This window comes from Vigna unguiculata, chromosome 10, assembly GCF_004118075.2.
Source record: "Vigna unguiculata cultivar IT97K-499-35 chromosome 10, ASM411807v1, whole genome shotgun sequence".
In the NCBI taxonomy this organism is placed as follows: domain Eukaryota; kingdom Viridiplantae; phylum Streptophyta; class Magnoliopsida; order Fabales; family Fabaceae; genus Vigna; species Vigna unguiculata.
The window spans coordinates 16,918,069-16,939,542 of record NC_040288.1 but is presented as its reverse complement, the minus strand read 5'-3'; the positions used below and the strand labels follow the sequence as shown (position 1 = coordinate 16,939,542).

The 21,474-nt window shown below is 37.1% G+C and overlaps 5 protein-coding genes across 5 annotated transcripts; all 5 read right to left on the bottom strand.

Moving 5' to 3' along the window:
• Nucleotides 1–699: 699 nt before the first annotated feature.
• On the bottom strand, nt 700–2,749 carry LOC114165307. The gene is made up of 4 exons (XM_028049958.1): nt 2,271–2,749; nt 1,839–2,159; nt 1,488–1,697; nt 700–838 (listed from the first exon to the last, which is right to left on the bottom strand). Exons 1-4 carry the CDS (start codon nt 2,747–2,749, stop codon nt 700–702), a joined length of 1,149 nt encoding a protein of 382 aa, XP_027905759.1.
• A 7,037-nt stretch (nt 2,750–9,786) lies between these two features.
• Nucleotides 9,787–12,003, bottom strand: LOC114165306 (putative disease resistance protein At3g14460). Its single transcript, XM_028049957.1, has one exon. It carries the CDS (start codon nt 12,001–12,003, stop codon nt 9,787–9,789), a length of 2,217 nt encoding a protein of 738 aa, XP_027905758.1.
• A 47-nt stretch (nt 12,004–12,050) lies between these two features.
• On the bottom strand, nt 12,051–13,660 carry LOC114166579 (putative disease resistance RPP13-like protein 1). Its single transcript, XM_028051326.1, has one exon. The coding sequence runs from the start codon at nt 13,619–13,621 to the stop codon at nt 12,101–12,103; it is 1,521 nt and encodes a 506-aa protein (XP_027907127.1). The 5' UTR covers nt 13,622–13,660; the 3' UTR covers nt 12,051–12,100.
• Nucleotides 13,661–17,983: 4,323 nt separating this feature from the next.
• LOC114165305 (ATP-dependent DNA helicase PIF1-like) lies at nt 17,984–18,700 on the bottom strand. The gene has a single exon (XM_028049956.1). It carries the CDS (start codon nt 18,698–18,700, stop codon nt 17,984–17,986), a length of 717 nt encoding a protein of 238 aa, XP_027905757.1.
• A 276-nt stretch (nt 18,701–18,976) lies between these two features.
• Nucleotides 18,977–20,629, bottom strand: LOC114165304. The gene is made up of 5 exons (XM_028049955.1): nt 20,584–20,629; nt 20,273–20,497; nt 19,680–20,211; nt 19,325–19,539; nt 18,977–19,209 (listed from the first exon to the last, which is right to left on the bottom strand). The coding sequence occupies exons 1-5, from the start codon at nt 20,627–20,629 to the stop codon at nt 18,977–18,979; spliced, it is 1,251 nt and encodes a 416-aa protein (XP_027905756.1).
• Nucleotides 20,630–21,474: the final 845 nt, after the last annotated feature.

Below are 21,474 nucleotides of genomic sequence, written 5' to 3'. Positions count from 1 at the left end.
GATAGTTTATGTTCATTGTCCCCAATCCCAGCATAAACCTTAACCCCCAATTCCCTTCGCGAGTTCATGCAACTTCCATCAATTTAGGAACTGTAGACCACAATTCATCATACAATTCATATATGTGCAATAAGAATACCACCTACTACCACAACATCACTGACAATACATCAAAATGAGAGAGAAATAACAACAACGACAGCAGCGTCTGGCGGGTCACTCCCGGCCGCCAGGCGGATCATACGAAAACCCAGAAACTGGGTGCAACCACATGTGCCGCCTGACAGTTCATGCGCCGCCAGGCGGTTTCTGGAAAATTCCAGAAAAATGCAAACATAACCAAGATTCAAAGCTTTCACAATTCAAACATGATCCAGGACACATCATTATAAGATAGCAAAAATTAAAACACGGAATAAGAACTCCCCTAACTTGTATTCCTTGCTTAATTTGATAAATTCTCTATTTCCTCCTTGATCGCCAATAGCCTTCTTGCCATTCTTCCAACTCACCCCCCAACCTCACTCAACACTCACCAAAACTCACAATTTCGTGCTCTCTTCTGCAACCAGAATTACAGCCCAACCAAAACCTTCTCTCCTACCTCAAAATACCCTTTTAAAATGGTCTTAAAGTGGGTTTAATCTGAGAAAACGAAAATGGCATTAATCCTAAGTTAATTACTATTCAGTATCCTAATTAACTTCTGTTTTTCAGCCACTCTTGGCTGCCATGTCCATTAGAGTTTTCCTTTAACCCTTCAAATTCCAATCCAAAGCCAAAATAGCCAAAAATGAAGTTCAATTTGGGTTCCCCAAGGCTTCTTGAACCCACAACCCTGAAATGCCAAGTCAATACCAAACCATCATGTCAAATCATGTTTCATGCTAACTAATATAATTTAATTACTATATCATTCCCCAACATGATTATATATATATATATATATATATATATATATATATATATATATATATATATATATAAATATTAAATCACAAAAATAATACATAATTGGCATACATAGGACTCGAACCCAAGTCCTCTCACCCAATCAAAGTACTCTCATCCACATGAGCTAGTACTTTTTCACGTCATGAGGGTTAACATTTAATACCATAAAGGCTTCTCCTACCCGCATTTATTAAATAATTATTTATTTAATTATTTAAATTTAGTGGGTCTTACATTCCCCCCACCTTATAAAATTTTCGTCCTCGAAAATTTGTGCTTACCGGAATTAATTGCGGGTAAGACTATCTCATTAAGTCCTCCATCTCCATGGCCAGATCCTCCTGAACCTAGATCTCGTCAACTTCCAACACATGCGAAGGATCTGCAATGTATTTTCGTAATACTTGACCCCTGGGAACACATGTCCTTCCTCTAAATTACAGAATGTCGTCTTCACCCATCTGCTTCATGAAATACTACACTACGTCGTTTACAATCAATAATGACGTGATTGTCCGACATCCAGTCCATACCAAGTATTACGTCCAGGCCCTTCAACGGCAAAACAAATGAGATTCAGTTTGAACCTGTGTCCTGCCACTTCAATAGAACATCCAGCACAGACTAAGTTGATCAAGACTTGTCCCGAGGCAGGTGTCGAGACTGCCAGTTCGTACCCCAAATCCCGGACTACTAGTCCCAGTCTACTCACACATTCTTGTGAGATGAATGAGTGAGTAGCTCTAGAGTCAAACAACACCAAAACATTGTTATCAAACAATAAACATCGGTCAAGTATGAGATTACCTGCCTGAGTGGCCTCAGTACTGGTTAATCCAAACACTTTCCCCGTTGCTCGAGGTCGATCAACTATCACCCTCTACTGCTTCTGCGGTGATGGTGTTTCTCTGGTCACCTTCTTGTCTGGACATTGACTTGCATAATGTCCCATCTTCTCGCACTTATAGCACTTCACATGTTCAGTACTAGCACCTGAACTGCCCGCAGCTTTAGTACAGTTCCTGCGAAGGTGCGGCCCACTGCAATTATAGCATCTCAGGCCTGAAGATGGCGATGAAGACCTTTTGTATGGCGCCTTCTGATGTCTAGTCTTAGAGGTATTCTTCTGTGTCCTCGCGACCCGACTGGATCCAAACTCTAACTCCTCCACGGTCCTGGCCTGCTCCACCCGAATTGGAAACTCTCTGATCCGTAGTGGCACTAGGAATCTGCCCAGCTCGTGCCTTAAGCCTCCCTCAAAGTTGCGACAGCGCCATTCCTTTGTGATCTCCTACGAGTAGAATCTCGCTAAGTACTCGAACCGGTCGATGTAAGTATGCACTGGTTTACTACCTTGTTGTAGTGTCAGAAACTCCGCCTCTAGTGCATGTTTCGCCGAGTCTGGAAAATACTTCTCCAGGAACCTCTTCCTGAAGTTTACCCAGTTCACCTCTTCTTGACGGGTCTGCATTTGTTGCTGCATTCCTGTCCACCAATACTCAGCATCGCCAACAAGCAAGAAAGTGGCAAAATTCAACCGTTGTGCCTCTGTGCACTGCAATACTCGGAATATCTTCTCACACTCCCTAAGCCAAGCATCGGCCTCATCAGGGGTAGCTTTGCCGTTGAACTTGGAGGGCTTGTGTTTCAGAACATCCTCCGTAGTCACCGCTCTAGTGGGTGGTACTATGGCTCTAGGCTGTGCCGCAACAGGCTGCATGGCATCAACCATCCTATGGATCGCTTGTGCAATCTCATCGGCACTTGCATTGTTTCTTCTTCTCCTATTTGCCATAGCCTGAATGTGCCACATATTACTGATAAATCAAACAATTCATATTTCAATTTCATAACAAGGCAAAACAACACATACACACGTTAATCAGGATAGGCTCACTCCCCAAAGACCCCATGAAATCATTGAAATCACGGCTCTGATACCAAATGTAACGTCCTAGCCGGAAATTACTTAATAAAATAAAACAAAAATAAAATTTAATAAAACAACCTCATTTATTATTCAACAATTTCCCAAAACGCGGGAAATATTTAAAACCTTAAGCTCAACGCGCCAAAATAGATAAAATAATTCGCGTTAATACTGTAATACAATTAAAATGGTCTATAAAATTATTACAATAACACCATAGTCCAATAAAATAAACTAGTGAGAAAATCCCCAAGAGTTCCCCACTCCGTCTCTATGCATCCGTCCGCTCACCTGCATCAACATCTGCTCCCATTTAACAAGTTACATGATCATCGCCACACACACACAGATAGGGTGAACTCATTTAAATAAACCAACCAATAAAATATTAAATGCAACAACAAAACAATTAAACCCGGGTTAGTATTCTTCTCCCTTTTTCCTTACTTCTCTACTTCCAATACTTTCATTAGATGTCTAACATTTCTATACCCTTTAGGTGAGAACATTGATCGATCTTCGCTGCACGAGTGTCTACTCGCCCCTCCGACTAAAGGCCACCACCTGATAGTCCACACGTGGGAATAACCTTGCCACAGCATCTCACCGTGACACCAAGTGGAGCTCCCTAAAACAAACATAAAGTTTGTAGTTGTTCCAAACTACCAATACTCTATCAGCATACTCTGAAGAGCGCAATCACCCGAACCTCGCCGTACGAGCCACAACTCGCACACTCCACTGGACTTCCTAAACCACCAGGCTACAACCTAAAGTGGTCACGCGTTATTCCAATATGGGTTACACTCGTAACTGGACCCCCAGCCAAAGCCTCGCATCATAAACATCACCTAAAGCTGTGTAGAAACGTTTCCTCGCGCACCATCACTGAACCAAAACCGCCTAGCATGCATCCCACATCGCTAGGTGGACACTGGGTCCAAACCGCCTGGCGGGCATCACACACCGCCAAGCGCCACACGCTTGCAGCATCATCACTGCACCGTCACCGCTGGGCGGACTCCACCATGCCATCAGGCGCCACTCGCCACCACCGCCTGGCTTATCCGCCTGGCGCCACCAGGCGCCACTGCCTTTCAGGGTCTCTGCTGTACCATTCCGCTTGGCGAAACCCTCCCTATTGCTAGGCGCCCTGCTCGCACTATGACCCCTATCACAGATTTGTGTCCTATGCGCCTGGCGGCTCGCTCGCACCGCCAGGCGTCATACCAACAGCGCAATGCTACTGGTTTTTGGCACTCAAACAAATCCTATTGGACCTCAAATCACACATTAACCAAATTCCAATCACATTCACAGTTATTCATTTATACTACGCAGCTCAATTACAATACACACATTTAAGTCACATCAACAAGACAATTCTTTTCATTTATACGCACCATGTTGTTTTTCAGGTACTGAATTGAAACCTATCTCTTCCCACTCAATATGGTCCAAATCTTATACTCATACTAATCAATATTCATACACATCATGCTATCAAGATTTTCAATAATATACATTTAATTTTGAACTACACATACATGGTGGTGTACAAACTCAATCATTCTTGGCATTACACACCTTTATTCATTTATGAATATAATTACAGTAAGCACTCCTACTCACCCTGTACCTACCATCTTACTCAGTTATTAGCATATATTTTAATTAACTATAACGCACATTCTTGTACACAATTCACTTCACAACTTCTAGCACCCAAATTTCATCATCTCACATGTAAGGTTTTATTCTCACACTTCGGTCCCTTACATAAATTATACATGCCAAGGTTTCATTCCCTTCCACTCCCGAACACATCACTGCGTTGTTGCCTGGCGTTAACCCAGATGCCGCCAGGCGGTGTATAAAAATTCTGGATCTTGCCCAGATTGCTCTTGCCCAACCATGACTCAAACATCCCACTTACAGCACACCATCATATTGACATAAATTCTAGTGCACACATCATACCAGATCAGACATCATCCATATTATTCTCAAATCTGTAAAATCTGTGTACTAATTATTGAGATAGTTTATGTTCATTGTCCCCAATCCCAGCATAAACCCTAACCCCCAATTTCCTTCGCGAGTTTATGCAACTTCCATCAATTTAGGAACTGTAGACCACAATTCGTCATACAATTCATATATGTGTAATAAGAATACCACTTACTACCACAACATCACTGACAACACATCAAAACGAGAGAGAAATAACAACAACGACAGCAGCGTCTGGCGGGTCACTCCCGGCCGCCAGGTGGATCATACGAAAACCCAGAAACTGGGTGCAACCACATGTGCCGCCTGACAGTTCATGTGCCGCTAGGCGGTTTCTGGAAAATTCCAGAAAAACGCAAAGAGAACCAGGATTCAAAGCTTTCACAATTCAAACATGGTCCAGGACACATCATTATAAGATAGCAAAAATTAAAACATGGAATAGGAACTCCCCTAACTTGCTCTTCTTCATGCTAACTAATATAATTTAATTACTATATCATTCCCCAACATGATTATATATATATATATATATATATATATATATTAAATCACAAAAATAACACATAATTGGCATACATAGGAATCAAACCCAAGTCCTCTCACCCAATGAAAGTACTCTCAACCACATGAGCTAGTACTTTTTCACGTCATGAGGGTTAACATTTAATACTATAAAGGCTTCTCCTACCCGCATTTATTAAATAATTATTTATTTAATTATTTAAATTTAGTGGGTCTTACAGTGAGCATGGAACATACGAACCTACCCGCTCGTATCTCCACACGAGAGTAACAGGATATGAACCTCCTCGCTCAGATCATCATGTGTTCACCACCATCCATGAACCTACCCACTTATGGCACAACATCTCCTGATCCAAGTCTCGCATCATTGCGTACAAGCAACACACGCAACCCATTACTTGTAGCGTTATTGCCTGGCGTAGCCTAAGCACCGCCTGGCAAAATTACTATGCAAACCGCCTAGCGGGACACCATTGCCGCTAGGTGCCAACCCTCTCCCAAACCCACTACTTAGGGTCTATCGCCTGGCGGAGCACACCTAGCCGCCAGGCGCAACTCGTTGCAGGGAACATCCTTGATAGCCTATCGCCTAGCGACCGTTCACGTGCCGCCAGGTGCTATATCAGTAGCGCACCAGCTAATTTTTAGCACCTATAACAAACCATAATTGATACAATTCATCCCAATATCTTGTCACATATCCTCAAAGGATTGCCTAACTCCTGACACATAAACACCTCTATTGTCCTTCAATCTTACTCACCTACACCTCACTTTCATCCAATTACTTCCAAAATGCCAAAGTAACCTCACCAAGTCCTCTCCACACACAACACTCAACAACACCAGTTTTGTTCACAATTCCTAATGACAATTCAGCGCATTTAAGCAATATATATCTATCCTCTCTATCTAACCTTTTTATCCATCCTTCTACTTATAGGCCAAAAGTCACCAATTTCCACATTAAGGTATCTAAGTTCTCAACCCCTCTTAGTATGTACTCTATATCTTTTCTTCTTATCTCCCAACTAATTAAACCACCAAGACAAATTTCCACACTCATCACCAAACCACTTATAACATAACATATCATCCAACTTCTCCTCTTGCATTAATCACAATAAATTCTTGTGCACCAATTCTTCCAATTTTATTGACCAATTTTTCTATTCAATTCGCTCCAATAACATCTCTCGCAACCATCTAATTCAAGGCACATAAACTGCCTCTGTACCAGTCATTGCCTGGCGGCAAGCAAGGTACTGCCAGGCGGTACATCAGTACCTCGCCACAAACCTAGGTTTCTGCACCTACGAGGAATCCAAATTCCCCATAATTTGACACGGTCCGATTACACCAAACCACACCAATTCTCATAAAATTTGTCAAAACAACACACCTCAATATTATTCCTTACGCGTCATATGATCATTGATCCATGGAAAATCAATTCATCACTTTTTCCCTTCCAAGAATCCAAACTCTACTCATGATTAATCTTACATGACTTCCTCCAAGCACCATCATACCCTAATTCTATATGTATTATAATATTTATCACACCGTATTATTCACAAAGTCACACTGAGAAGTCGCAATGACTCCTGCACCAAACAACATGCCAAAATAAACACAGACAGTGTCGCCCCGCTTGGTAGATATTCATCGTCACCAAGGGGTTCATGCCAGAATCCAGAAAAAATAGGCAAAGTCTGATGCGTCACCTGGCGGCTTGGTCCTTACCATCAGGCGGTTTCTGGGCAAAAACTTAGAAACTACAAAAATCAACGTAAAAGGGATGGGGATTTCATGCAATGGTACATAATAAAGCCTAATCATTCATACACGAATAAAAACACAAGGAACAACTCCCCTTACCTGGAAATCCTTGCTCCAAATGGTCTTCTAACCCTTTCTTTATGATGCCCAAGAGCCTACCTTTCTTGCTCCACAAATTTCAGCTCTCACTCTTCCTTGTCACGTGCAAAAACCACTTCCTCACTCACTCTCAATTTTCTCTGCTCAATGACTATTCTAGAACCCTCCTAACCAAACTTTTTCCAGCTTAAATTCGTGGGATAAATACAAAAACGAAATTATTAAGAATGGGAGTTAATGAGCATCAATTCTCATTAACATGGTGGTTTCTCAACCCTTCTGATTTCTCCCACTAATGGCTAGGGTTTTCTAACTCTTCTCATTCATGCCAAAAAGAAAATTTGACAAAAAAAAAAGTTTAATTCGTTCTTAGCAAGGTTTGAACCCACAACCATTTAATCACAAATCAAGTGCACAACGAATTCAACCAATTCATGTGTCGTGATAATTCCTAAAATTTTAGGATTACATTATCACTAATCACATTCAAATATAATATTAAAATAATACACATATTAAAATAATACACAATTGGCATACATAAGATTCAAACCCAAGTCCTCTCACATAACCAAGTACTCTCAACCTCTTGAGCTAATACTTTTCCACATATAATAATCCACATTAAATGTCATAAAAGATCTTACTACTTGCATTTATTAAATAATTATTTATTTAATTATTTAAATTTCTCGGGTTTTACACAACTATGCAGGGAGAATTTGAGATATCTATCATGGGTGAGCTAACCTACTTCCTAGGGCTGCAAGTGAAGCAACTCAAGCATGGGACATATTTAAGCCAATCAAAATACTATTTTGACCTATTGAAAAAGTTCAAAATGGAGGATTGCAAAGAAGCTGCCACTCCAATTGCTACAAACTGCCTTATGGATGTAGAGGAAGCTGGACAACAAGTTGATTCAACGAAATATAGAGGGTTAATTGGTTCTTTGCTATATCTAATCACTAGTAGGCTGGATATCCAATTTGGTGTTTTATTGTGTGCAAGGTTTCAATCCAATCCAAAGGAATCACACTTCAAAGCTGCAAAAAGAATTCTCAAGTATCTGAAAGGGACAACTAATGTTAGATTATGGTATCTTAATGAGCCTAACATTGTTCTTAGTGGTTTTTCAGATTCGGACTTTGCAGAGTGCAAATTAGATAGGAAAAGCACAAGTGGTACATGCCATCTACTTGGATCAAGCCTAATCTCATGGAATAGCAAAAAGCAAGCATGATTTATATAATATTAAAAAAATAAGTGACAAGAATGATTTGATGTTAGATAGTAATTTATATTTTTGTGATGTTGATTTGTATTTGGAGTTTAACATAATTTGAGATTTTATTTGGATTGTATTGAAGTTTATTTAGATTTTAATCAGAATTAGAATTTAGTTTTCTTGAGATTGAAGAAAAAAAATTGTGTTTTTTTTAATTAAGTGAGCCAGTAAGCCAACCCGTTTAACCCGCCAACCCGTGGTGGGTCAGGTCAAGTTCTAATTTTGTTGGCTCGCTAATAAGTGAGCCAGGTTGAGTTAACCCACTAAGTGGCCAACCCATCGCGGGCCGAGCCGGGTTGGGTCGGGTGACCCGTTTTGACAGTTCTAATTTAAAGTGGTAAAACTTTGCATAATTTGTGAATTGCAAGGATTTCTGTAACATCCTGGCCGGATATTACTAATTTAAATAAATTTATTAATAAATAATTGAAAAGATAACATTTATACAACACATTTCTAAAAACACAGGAAATAAAACCAAATTTAATTCAACCTTACATAAAATTTAATTCAACCTTACATAAAAATGTTCAAAACATAAAATTTAATTCAACCTTACATATCCAAATTCAAATCCAATTTCAAATCTAGATTACAACATAATAAAAATAAATGTAGAAATAAAATCCTGAAGATGCCTCGCTCCAACACTAAGTCTCTTAAATAACTTTTTTTAATAAAAAAATTGATGATATTCGATTCAGATTCTGTCATAAAAATCATTTTAGAAAACAACAAACGTAATGGGTATTTGATGGAGATTTTAAAGGAAAACAGTAGATATTATGCAGAATTCATAGTTTTTCTATTCCTTTGGCTTATTCCTTTGGTTTATTAATAATTAAAGTGCTTAGCTAAAGAAAAATATATTTCCATAAGACATCAGGTTTTTATTGCAAGGTCCATCTCAGTTAGGTCCTTTTTCGTATATTTTTTAATTATGTTTCTTGTAACGCAATGACAAGGAGTTTATCATTTCTTCAATTACGTGAAGAACTACATCTTTTAGATGAAATTATGGTACACCAAAATCCACCAGTTCTGCATCTTTAAGCATGATTACAAATAATGAATAGTTAAAGATAGAGAAATCTAATGATAAACAATAAATGTAAAATGTAAGCAGCATAATACAACACATATTAGCACGAGTAAGAGAAGCTAAAATTTTTGATAAAATCCTTCCATTTGTTCAAATTATTACTTCTTGATTGATCTTTACACATGGAAGATGGGAAACATTAGGCCAATTCGTCCCTCCATTCCTTTGATAGCTGTCTTGTAACAGAGGACATTCACTGATACTAAGTACAGAAAGAGAAAGAGGGAGCAATTCCTTTTGGGGCAACAACTTAAGGTTCATACAGTTTGCAATATGCAGATATTCAAGAGAGATGAGATGCTTAAGACCCACACCATTCAAGAAAGAAATGTCTCTGATGCACAGTGACACAAGAGAAGTTGGAAGCAGTTGCTTTTCCATCAAGGCATCTACAAGATCATCTCCTCCAATTGTTACTTCTAAAAGAAAATTAAGAAACTGAGTACCCCACTGAGTGATGGATGCTACTGTGAGTGCCCAACAATGAAAGACCTCAAGTTTTCGTAAATTGAAAGGCAAACCCTGTTCTGCTAATGACTGAAGCATTGGAAGCTCTTGAACGCTCAATTCTTGAAGGCCAGTGAGGGTGTTAATCTGTTCTGGCAAACACTTGAGGTTCTTACATTTGTGAACATAAAATTTCTGAAGATTGGGTGTGGGCAACCCACCTAAAGGGAAAGATTCCAACCTAGGACAATTTGTTACATGAAAGATTTTGAGATGTGACAGGTTCTGAGATGAATCGTCATCTGAGATGGAGAAGAATTTAAGGTTTGGACAATTGTCAATAAAGAGACTCTCCAGGACAGGGAAACTGCCTAAGGGAAAGGATTCCAGTGAATGACAACTGTCACTTAAAGTTAGGTACACAAGTGATGAAAAATTAGGTATCAATGCAGGACTTAGAAATTCTAACTTCTCACAATTTTGGAGATGAAGGTGCATCAATGAAAACGGAAGAGCATCGTTTTGAAAGTACATGAGATTTGAAAATCTTTTGATATCCAAAAATTGAAGACAATTATTGTTGGTCCGAATCCTAGGAAATAGCTTAAGAGAATGTTGATTCCCAAAAATAAAGTAGTTAAGCAATGACAATACACCTGGCGACCCAAAAATGTGTATGGAGTGAAGAGAAGAGAGCCACTTAATATCAGATGAACTTTTCCGAGGAATCTTAGTGTCTTCCAGAGGAGTGGTGTTATCCACGACATTTGAATTTTGTAACTCGAGCACATCACATTCAACTACCCAAAGTCTTCTTAATGATGGAAGATTACTAGGTAATTTTCCTCCTAGTTTGGGACAGTGTAATATATGCAACTCTTCAAGAGAAGGAAATTCGGTATTTTTATCACTTGCAGAAGACCATTCCTCCCAGCATGACAGTTCCATAAATTTTAGATACTTCAGACTTGCAAATGGTTGAAAAGAAGAAGAGCCTGTGCCATAGAAATCAACTCCAACATGCTTTAATGATTTGAGCCTAGCAATCGAGAGTAGCTTCAAAGAAGGTAATTGTCCAAGTGGTGGAAGTGACCAACAATGATCACAATCACTTATTCTAAGGGATACCATGTTGCAAAAGGAAGAATTCCCCAACCAATTTGGGAATGTGGTGCCACCATAAAATTTGATGATTAGTTGTTTTAAGTGTGATGATGGTTCCAACTGCTCAAGTACCTCTCTCTCCATACGTGAATCTTCAGTGTTGCAGGCCCATTCCAATTCTAACTCCTCAATTAGCTCCTTCTTTTTCAAATTAGCTTGAAAAGCATCATTGGCATTGACAACATGTTGTAGGTTTAATATGGAAAGTTTTCCTTGTAGATGTGGAAAATTTTTCAATGCTCCAACCTTTAATCCATCCTCCTGTTTGCTGACAGCAAAGGAAGTCAAAGTTTGGAGACACTTTAGCTTACTCAAATTTGTGGGCATTTCCTTCAACTTGGTTCCACTTAGATCCATATGGCGCAGACTGATCAATTTGTCTATGTCTTGAGGCAATTCAAGTAGATATGAACAACATGACAGCAACAAGGTTTGCAAATTGTACAGTTTGCAAGTCCCATCTGGTAACCTATTGATTTTAGTGTGAGAGACATCCAAATATCTCAAATGAATAAACTTTTCAAGAGAATCAGGCAACTGGTTGATATTGTCGTAGTGTGACAAAGATAGAACTCGTAAGTACCTTAGCTTCAGCAAATTATCATGGAGCAAACCTTTAGCTAAGTAGCAATCTATATTAGCTTGATATGGACTCTTTCTGAATGGTAATGCTATGAATGTTCGTAAACCCTGCATTCTTGGAATCGCATCAAATTTATGACCAAAATCATACTCTCCCCTGCTGTAAGACACATGGCGAACTTTATCAAGACACTCACTTGGTTTTGGATCTTCATACCAATAAATAACAATACTTGCCTGATACAACTGTGGCCAAATCATTGATGAGATCATGCATTTTGAACTTGTATTGGTAATATGTAGTGCTTTTTTGAATCAATGACCTTGATACCAGTTCATCAAAGTATTCGTCACCTGTCTCTTCCAAACTTTTATTTCTGTTGAACTGAATTAATCCTTCTGCCATCCACAGTCTAACTACCGTCTCCTTATGTAATTCATAATTCTTAGGAAAAATTGAACAAAAGGCAAAGCATCCTTTCAACGGAACAGGCAAATAGTGATAGCTCAATAGTAAGGGTGGAAGTACCTTATTGCCAGGCAAATCCCAGATGTTGCTTTTTAAAATTTTATTCCAATCTTTGTGGGATAATTTGATTCGAAGAAGACCTCCAAGAGCCTCAGCAGCTAGGGATAATCCATTACATTTGGCTGCGATTTCCCTGCCAATCTTTTCAAGTTTTGGATCTTTGTTGGATTGGTTGGATCCAAAAGCATGTTTAGCAGCTATATCCCAACAATCTTGGTTTGAAAGTGGCATCATATTGTGAATGGGAAAGGTATGCATGGCCAAGGCAACATTTTCCTGACGAGTAGTGATGATTACCTTACTTCCCACATCCCCACACTTAAGAATGGCTTTTAGTCTATTCCAATCATTATAGGTTTCCCACAAATCATCTAATACAAACAAGAACTTCCTTCCATGTAAACTTTGTTGCAGTTCAACTTGTAGAGCATCAAGATTATTAGTGGTAACTGCTTTTGAATTAACAGATTCAAGTAGCGTTTTAGTCGTCTTGATCACATCAAAATCCTTCGTTACACAGCTCCAAGCATTCAAATTAAAGTGCTCCTTCACTTCTATGTCATTGTAAAGGAGTTGAGCAAGTGTCGTTTTCCCTAGCCCTCCCATGCCCACAATAGTAATCACTTCCACATGATCGTTACAAACATCATCCGACAGCAAATACTTCTTAAGTTTTTCAACGTCACCATCTCTACCATATATTGTAGATTGATCAACTACTGATGTTGTAGTTTTTCCAATCCATAAAGCCCCAGAAACACCTTCTTTCAGACCAAGAATATCCTTTTCCTTAACAAATTGTTCTAGTCTTTGAAGCAAGTTTTGTACTTCAGAATTTATACCCCCACTGAATGGTATGAAAGAGGAAGAAAGGAAGTTCATCATGTGGTAACTAAAAGTTTGTGAGTCAGCTTCTACCTTTTGTTGCAAGACCCTTGTGTTGATTACATCCACCAAGTTGTCCGCATCATAAACAACATCTCTGAGTTCATGAAGCCAGTCTTGGACTGCAGGATTCGTGATTTGCTTCTCCTCAGCATCATTTAACACAGCTTGGAGGGTCAACAGTGTTGTTTTTAGCTTATTCATAATTAAAGGATCGAGTTCCTTGCTGCAGAACAAATGTCTAAATTCTGGGGACATAATCTTCTCGACCAGAATATGCACTGAAGCAGAAATCAATGCTTCTCCAACCAAAGCCATCAGTTCTTTCTCTTCTTTCTCTCTTGAGTTGGAACCTATGATCTGTGGTATGAATGAAATACTTGTGATGGTTGACTTGAATCTTATCTTTATCATACATTGCCACGTACGTGGCACACTCCTCAGAAATGGTCACCTCTTACGTAATTACTAATAGGATTTTGATATGTTGTCAAAGTTTTTCTTAACAAACTTTGAAAAAGTGTTCACAAAATCTTTCTCTTCTCTTTCTAAATCATTATAAATTATTTTAAAAGAAAATATTGATTTAAGTGAGTGGTGACATGTGGATTGTTAAAATTTTGTCAAAGTTTGCTGAAAAAATCTTTTTCCTTACTAATACTATATACGGAGCAGTGAATTACTTAGACATTCATGATTGGAGAAACATATGCGTACAACAAAAGAAAATTAAAAAGAAAATGAAATAAATATTTTCATAAATTAATGATGATCTTTTAAGCATAAATTAAAAATTATGGGAGAATGTTACGTATTAGCTTATTTATAAGCTAATTTCAATTTCTGGTGAAACTAATGTAATATTTAGTTTAAATAAATTGCAAATTCTTAATTCATGATTTATTTTTTGAAGACCTCAATTGTAAGGCCCATTAAAAATGTTCCATTTCTTCTGGCCCAAAAATGTAAGGGGCTGCCCTTGCGAATGGGCCTAAGAGTTGGCCCAGTAGATAAAACTACCCTTGGTTGCCCTAAGTCTCACTTTTCACTCTTTTTTAGAAAACCTAAGATTGCAGTCGTCAACCCCTCTGCTAGGGTTTCTGCCTCCGCTGTTACATTGAGCTAGGAAGTTCCGTTACTCCATGTAAGTGACCTTCGAGTTCATGCTAGTTCCCTTTTTATGACCTTTTCGTAATCTGTCGTAAGAGCCTTGGTTAACCCCGTTTTTCTAGTTATGTTCCACTCTCATCTCAGCCCTGTAGTTCATCCTTAGAGTTGTCGTGCTCGTGGTCGTGTAGTCAGGGTCTTCGCTAAGCTTTTTCCAGGTAAGGGGAAGTTAAAGTCTGAGTCCTGATTATTTTATGGCTAAGTTATAGTTTGTTAGACGTTGCATGCACTATATGATTGTGTTGAATGCGTGAACTGCCATGTACTGTCTTTTGGGTGCGAACAGGTGAATGCTGCAAGTGAAACGGTGGCGAGACCTGTTAATCTCGCCCAAGCGAGCCAGTCTCGCCTAGGCGAGACAAACAGAGATTCGCCCAAACCAGTCTGCGCAAAAGGTCGCCCAGTTGACCAGCTCGACTTTTTGAGCGAGCGAGCATCTCGCCCAGGCGAGAGGGGTCTCGCCTAAGCGAGATCCCGCGTGTGCTCTTGCTTCCTTTTTCGAGCCCTCGCCTAGGCGAAGGGGGCTAGCCTGGGCGAGAACGTCTCGCCTGAGCAAGGTGCTGGGCGAGGCAGTGCGAGGTGTGATTGTTTTCTTGGCTTTGTATGGATAATGCTTGCTTGATTTTAAGTATTATGCTGAAAGTTTGAGATGAATGAGTATGAATGAGTGGTGCAAGTCATAAATTGTGAATATTGGGTTGTTATGAGTTTAGCATGTGATTCTAATGACATGGTTGGTATCAAAGAGGCATGATAATGAGATGAGACGGAAATCCTTTATGCATGGATGGTTTATGATAAGTTGAAATGGGTTGGGCCTGAAACATGAAAAGGGCATTGGCTTTAAAGGTTGGTACGATTAATGTATATCTATGCATGGTGAATATTCTTTGGCTGTGTGAATATGGTTGATCTGTGTCAGTGCATAATTCCTTGGAGTCTCTAGGTGAGACTTTCAGGGTCGCGCTTCAGTGGTCGGGACGTAATTTCATGGCCCCTGTTAGTGGGTGTCCATGGTGGTGCCCCATTTGTATAACTAGGTAAGGATTCAAGGTAAGGTTGCATCCTGACGCTCTAAGGAGTTAGTTAGTCTCTCCTAGAGCGGACTGACTCCTGTGGTGAGAGTAGCAGGAGGCCTGAAATTCATTAAGGGCTAACCTTGTGGTGAGGGAAATGGATTCATCGTAACACTTGTAACACATAGCTCGGGGGTGAGCAGAGGTATCCACCACAAATGCGGGCATCCGCTAAATTCGACCAAGTTATACGTATCTGGATGAGTCGAGTCGAGTCGTAGTGTATCGATTGAAAGTCATAACATGCTTGGTTGTTGTATGGACATTGAATGGTGAAAATATATTTGACTGTATGATGAGAATGTTGTTGGCTCTAGCTTACCCTGTTTGTTGTATGATTGTCTTGTATGTGGCTATTCTTTCTTGCGATGATCACGAATTTAATTGATGGGAGCAGATGGGCGAGGTTTCCGCGGTCAGCAAGGAAATGGCGATTTCGCTGCTTAGCTATCGGGGCGAGACTTTATGTTTTCTTTTCTTCATGGGTCTTCTTTAGGGCTACGGCCCATGTATTGCTCTATGCCTTACGATTCCACTCTCTTTTTGTTAGACCTTTATCTGGTTTCCGTTGGCATCGTGGTGTGCCCAGTTTGTAGGGGTTGTGTTAGGACCCCAGGACTACTCTACATTGCTATTTTATGTGACGTTTCTTTTAATTTCGCTTAATATTTAAATGGGACATTACATCAATATCTTATTTCAATTAAGTTCCCAATAAATTATAAAATTTCGATTTAAGATTCTAAAGAAAATATTTATTTCTAATTTGTATCTTCTATTATGTTGACTCTTAAATACTTTTAAATTTTAATTTTGATATCTTAACTTATTTAATAATATCTATTAAATAGTTTTTAAATAATAATAATTAAAAATATAATATAAAAAATAAAAAATATTAAAAGGATAAAAAAAGTAAAAATAAAAAAATTAATTAAAAAAAGTAAAAATATAAGAATTTAAAAATAAAGAAAGAGAACAAATTGGAAAAAGAATATAAAACGCTTTTTATCGAGTTTGGCCCATTTTAATTTTTTTGTGTCAGCCCAAGGCATTTTTTATGCACCCTATACATATGGCCATTGCTTCCTACATTTACATAATTTCTTCTTGCCCCTTTACTTCATATATTTTAAAACTTCAATTTAACCTTCTTTTCATTTTAAATTCTGGAACACATAATTTAGATATTTTGGAATATAAAATTTGGAATAAAAATTTATATTCTAAATTTCACACTCCAGAATGTAAAATAAGAAATGAAATCTAAAATTCGAAATATAAATTTTATATATATAATCTGAATTATACGGTAAGAATGTGCTTTTTTAAATTAAGATGGTATAATTTAAAATATAAAATTTTGGGTTCTAAATTATATAATATGAAATATAAAAATAAAAAATGTATTCATGATTATATAATTTAAAATATATCTTTCATTTTGTATTTCGAATCGTAGAATTTGTTTCAGATGTTTAAATCCGGAATAATTTCAGATATTTTAAAATTTCAATTTTATCTTATTTTCATTTTTACTTTTGAAACATATTGATCAGGATGTTTTTAGCTCTTTGCATATCTTAATTACCTTCCAAAATCCTCTCCAATCCCTTTTTTGATGTGGCATACACATTTTCCATATCCATCCAACAAAATCTAATACTCACCATTCACGTTTTCGCGCCATCATGCAATTAATTGAAATTATGTTAAAAAGAAGAGTAAGACGTGGGTGGCACCTCGAAGGACAAATGAGTTTCTTACTAGTTTTTGGAGTTTTTTAGATTTTTTTTTTTAAATGGCAATGAACAATGAGTGCTATGCAATAATCTATATGAAAATATGATATCTTAAAAAAATTGTGAAGTGTAGAAATGAATTAAACACATAATAAAAAACATATTGTTGTTGCTTTGAGAAACATTGTTGTTGTATTTTATTTTGTCTTTGGTTGCCTATTTTTTTATCTGCAACAACAAACACAAAAAAGATAAAAATGTTAAGTTATGCTGAAAATATGATTTCTTTAAAAGATAATGATTTTCCTCCAATAGACAACAGAACATGCAATACTTTGAAAGATAACAATTGAAGAAGAAGCAAAAACATAAATAAGTTCATATATGTTTTTACAAACTAATAAGTTAAATTCGAAATGAAAAATACTAAATTACATACCTTAATCTCTTATTTGTCAAAGAGTTTCAAAAAACATTTTGTACACAATGTTTTTTGTTGTGTTCGTGACATTTCCATCTTCATCCAGTATAAGTATTTTCAATCCTCTTTTGGTTTTTACTCTAGAAATAGCAACATATAGCTAGCCATGTGTGAATACAAGACGTGGAAGATAAACTCCGACTCTAGAAAGCGTTTGTCCTTGACTTTTGTTAATCGTCATGGCAAAGCATAAGGATTTCGGAAATTGTCTTCTTTAAAATTTGAAAGGCAATCTTGAATCAGATGGAACTAAATCCACTCTTGGTATAAAATCTTTGTCACCAATATTTTGTCCAATAATTACAGTTGCAGAGATTACTTTTTTTCCTAAATGGTTAACTTGCAATCTTGTGCCATTGCAAAGACCTTTCGCTTGATCAATATTTCTCAAGAGCATGATTGGGACACCTGTTTTCAACTTCAGTTCATGATTTGGTATCCTTGAACATTTGATATCATTTAAGAATTCAGATGTAAACCATTCAGATTGAACTTCATCTTGTACATCAGATTGGCAAGGTTTATCAGAACTTAAATAAGTGACATCTTCACCACCTAATAAAGGCAACATGAATTCATTGACTTCCTCTACAGAATCATTTGTTGGACATAAGATTGCTCCATCATCAAAATAACCAAGCTTCATCATGTTAACCACAAATTTAGGATAGACAAATTCAGCCAATGACATTAAAGGTAACTCAGAATAATTGATTGCTGCTTTGATGATATCAAACCTAGATCCTTTATTGATAACAGGTAAAATTTGCCTGAAGTCACCTCCCAACACCACGGCTTTACCACCAAAGGGTTTTGTATTATTGGCATCATCAACATTTTTCATAATATCTCTTAGTGTTCTATCAAATGCCTCAAAGCACATTTTATTCATCATTGGTGCTTCATCCCAGATAATAAGATTGGTTGCCATCAAAAGTTTAGCATGTAGACTACCTTGAGGTATGTTGCAAGTTGAATCATCATTAATTAACAGTGGGATGCAGAAGGTTGAGTGTGTTGTTTCTCCACCAGGAAGTTGTCAAGAAGCAATTCCACTTGATGCTACGTTCAAAACAATCATGCTCTTGCTTCTTAGAGTAGCTGACAATGTCTTCCATATAAATGTTTTCCCTGTACCACCATAGCCATATAAAAAGAAGAATCCTCCCTTTTTCAAAAGAATTGTTGTCATGATATCCTTATACACCTATACTTGTTCATCATTGAGTTCTTTAAAGAAAATGTCATGTTCTTTGGCCATGTCTTCTTTATTATATTGCAGCTCATCAACAATAAATCTATTCTGAAATGTATTTAGATCTGAAATATCAAGTTGCAGTAATGAAGGATAATCTTTCAAATATCTACCATTTGACATTAGCATTTCTTTTATTTCAAGCAGACAAATTTTCTGTAATTCAGCATCTGCAATTTGAAGACCTGCATGAAAAAGTTTATGGAATCAGAAATTATATTTCTATTCATTTTAAGAAATTACAATATACAATAGCTGATAAGTTCATTTCCTTTCTTTTTTGGTACAAAATTCCATTACATAAGAGTCTCCAAGTAGAATTCCAAACTACATCAGGTTTAGAAATTGTATTCATGGACAACAAAGTGACAAATAATCTTCTAAGTTGATAGGCAGAAGCAAATTCGCTCGCTTCTTTGATTGCATCAATATATTCTTTGTCGTCAGCCAACAATCCCAACGCATAGCAAGCTTCTTGGTAGGTTTCATAAAATTTACCATCAATGGTCTTTATGCTGTCATAATCAATACAACCTTTTGAATGGTCAATACGATCCTCAAATAATAAAGGTCTCCAGACCCAGGAGGAATATTAGTAAGTCTACCAATGTTGTAGCCTTTCTTCCTTGGTTTCCATTTTTTTTCTTTAGCAAACCACACAAATTTGCTTGGAAATTTAGAATAAGTCAATTCTTTTCCTTCTGTATAAATTTTGTTAGCCTCAAACCAAGCTAGAAACATTGTGTTAGCATTTTCGTATCTGTTGAACACCACATTAATATCATCATCATCTTTAAACAAAGCAGATTGTTGGCCAGGAAGATGGAATGTCAATCTTTGAACAGGAGGCCATCTGTGATGGATGTCAAAAGCAAATATTCGCCAAGCTGCTTCACATGGTGATAAATACCTACAATCGTAATACCTCTTAATCTCATCAATAATGATTGATTTGTCAGATTCTGCAGAGTTGTTGTTTATTTTAAGGGTAGCTTTGTCAGGACCTTTGCTGACATATTTGAAGAAATACTTGATTGAATTGGTCTTGTTGCAATACTCTGTATTTACATGAGCTTGATACCTCATTAGAAGAGGTGGATTGTAAGGAACAACACTTCTATTGTCAAGCTTAATTCCATTCTTCTCAACAAATCTACCATTATCAAGTCTTTTGTGGGAAGGATATCCTTCTTCATCAATTGAAGTTGAAGATGTGAAATTTTTTGGATAAAATTTAGAAAAATCTACCTTCTTTCATGCACGGAGAATTATATCTTGCAGGTCCGCATGGCCCATGAATCATGTAACTTGAAACAACTTTTTCCAATTTGGAGTACAAATTCGCATTGGGCAATTCAGCTGATATTACTTTATCAATATCAGCTACATTTTTCAATTTGCATTCTCCATCCAACCACAAAAGTATATGGGCATTAGGTAATCCTCTTTTTTGGAATTCTACTGTGTACATCCCTAGATATATAAAAAAGTGAATTTAGTTGTAACAATTTCATTTAATCAATATGTATATAATGTATATTATTTGATACAAAGCATACCTGCAGTGGTTTTTCCAAAGAAATCCTTCTTCTTAAAATCTGTCATCATTTAATCAAGCTTCATTTTGAAGACTCTACATACAATATCAGGTATGTCTGAAGCAGATAACCCTTTGGCCAAAACAAACTCTCTGATTTCACTCCAATTCACATTGCATATTATAGTAATGAACAAATCAAGATATCCAATTTTTTTACAAATGGTCATAGCATTTTTCCACCAATAGAAGTAAATGAGAACATACTATTGTATATTCTTGTATTTTGTAAAAATATTTTGCTTCTATGATCTTCACCATTTAACAAAGCTTCAAGCAGATCAGGTGGTTTTTTTAATAGTGGAAGTTTCACTTTTCCCTTTTGGCAACACAATGAGAATTGAACTTCCTTTGAAGTGTTACATTTTTCTGCTCTTTCTTCATACCAAAGTTGAGCTTTACAGTATTGGCATTCCATAAAATGCATATATTTACTGTCAAATTATGTACAATTGGTGTTTGTTTACCTTGAAAATCTGCTTTGCAATATAATTCGTTTGTACTTGTAGTATTTGGTTCAACTTTACTCCAATGACATACATTAAATTAATGCTTCAAATTATCTGGTTCAGACTAAGTTGGGCATTAATTTTACCTTCATGTGTTATTGTTGATGAAGAATCATTGTTTGTGTCTAAACAATTTTGTTCTGTTGCTGTTTCATCATCAAGACAGAATCTGTTTTGAAGTGATTGTATGACTTCAAAAAGATATTTGACTACCTTATTCTTAGAGACAAAATAGGAATCATTTACAACTTCAGATGTGCCACCTATGGAAAATAATTATTAAAATAGGAACTGTTGTGTTTACTTACATGCACTACCATTGTCATTATGAAGAATGTTTTATA

Coding starts and splice junctions, on each gene's coding strand:
- LOC114165305 (XM_028049956.1), bottom strand. CDS start 18,700: ATGGCAACCAATCTTATTATCTGGGATGAAGCACCAATGATGAATAAA.
- LOC114166579 (XM_028051326.1), bottom strand. CDS start 13,621: ATGGCTTTGGTTGGAGAAGCATTGATTTCTGCTTCAGTGCATATTCTG.
- LOC114165306 (XM_028049957.1), bottom strand. CDS start 12,003: ATGCAGGGTTTACGAACATTCATAGCATTACCATTCAGAAAGAGTCCA.
- LOC114165307 (XM_028049958.1), bottom strand. CDS start 2,749: ATGGCAAATAGGAGAAGAAGAAACAATGCAAGTGCCGATGAGATTGCA. Junction 2,160..2,270: donor ACTTACATCGACCGGTTCGA/GTACTTAGCGAG, acceptor ACTACGGATCAG/AGAGTTTCCAATTCGGGTGG. Junction 839..1,487: donor GGGCCTGGACGTAATACTTG/GTATGGACTGGA, acceptor TTGGCATTTCAG/GGTTGTGGGTTCAAGAAGCC.
- LOC114165304 (XM_028049955.1), bottom strand. CDS start 20,629: ATGACAGATTTTAAGAAGAAGGATTTCTTTGGAAAAACCACTGCAG. Junction 20,498..20,583: donor CTTTGGAAAAACCACTGCAG/GTATGCTTTGTA, acceptor TTATATATCTAG/GGATGTACACAGTAGAATTC. Junction 20,212..20,272: donor TTCTCCGTGCATGAAAGAAG/GTAGATTTTTCT, acceptor TTGATGAAGAAG/GATATCCTTCCCACAAAAGA.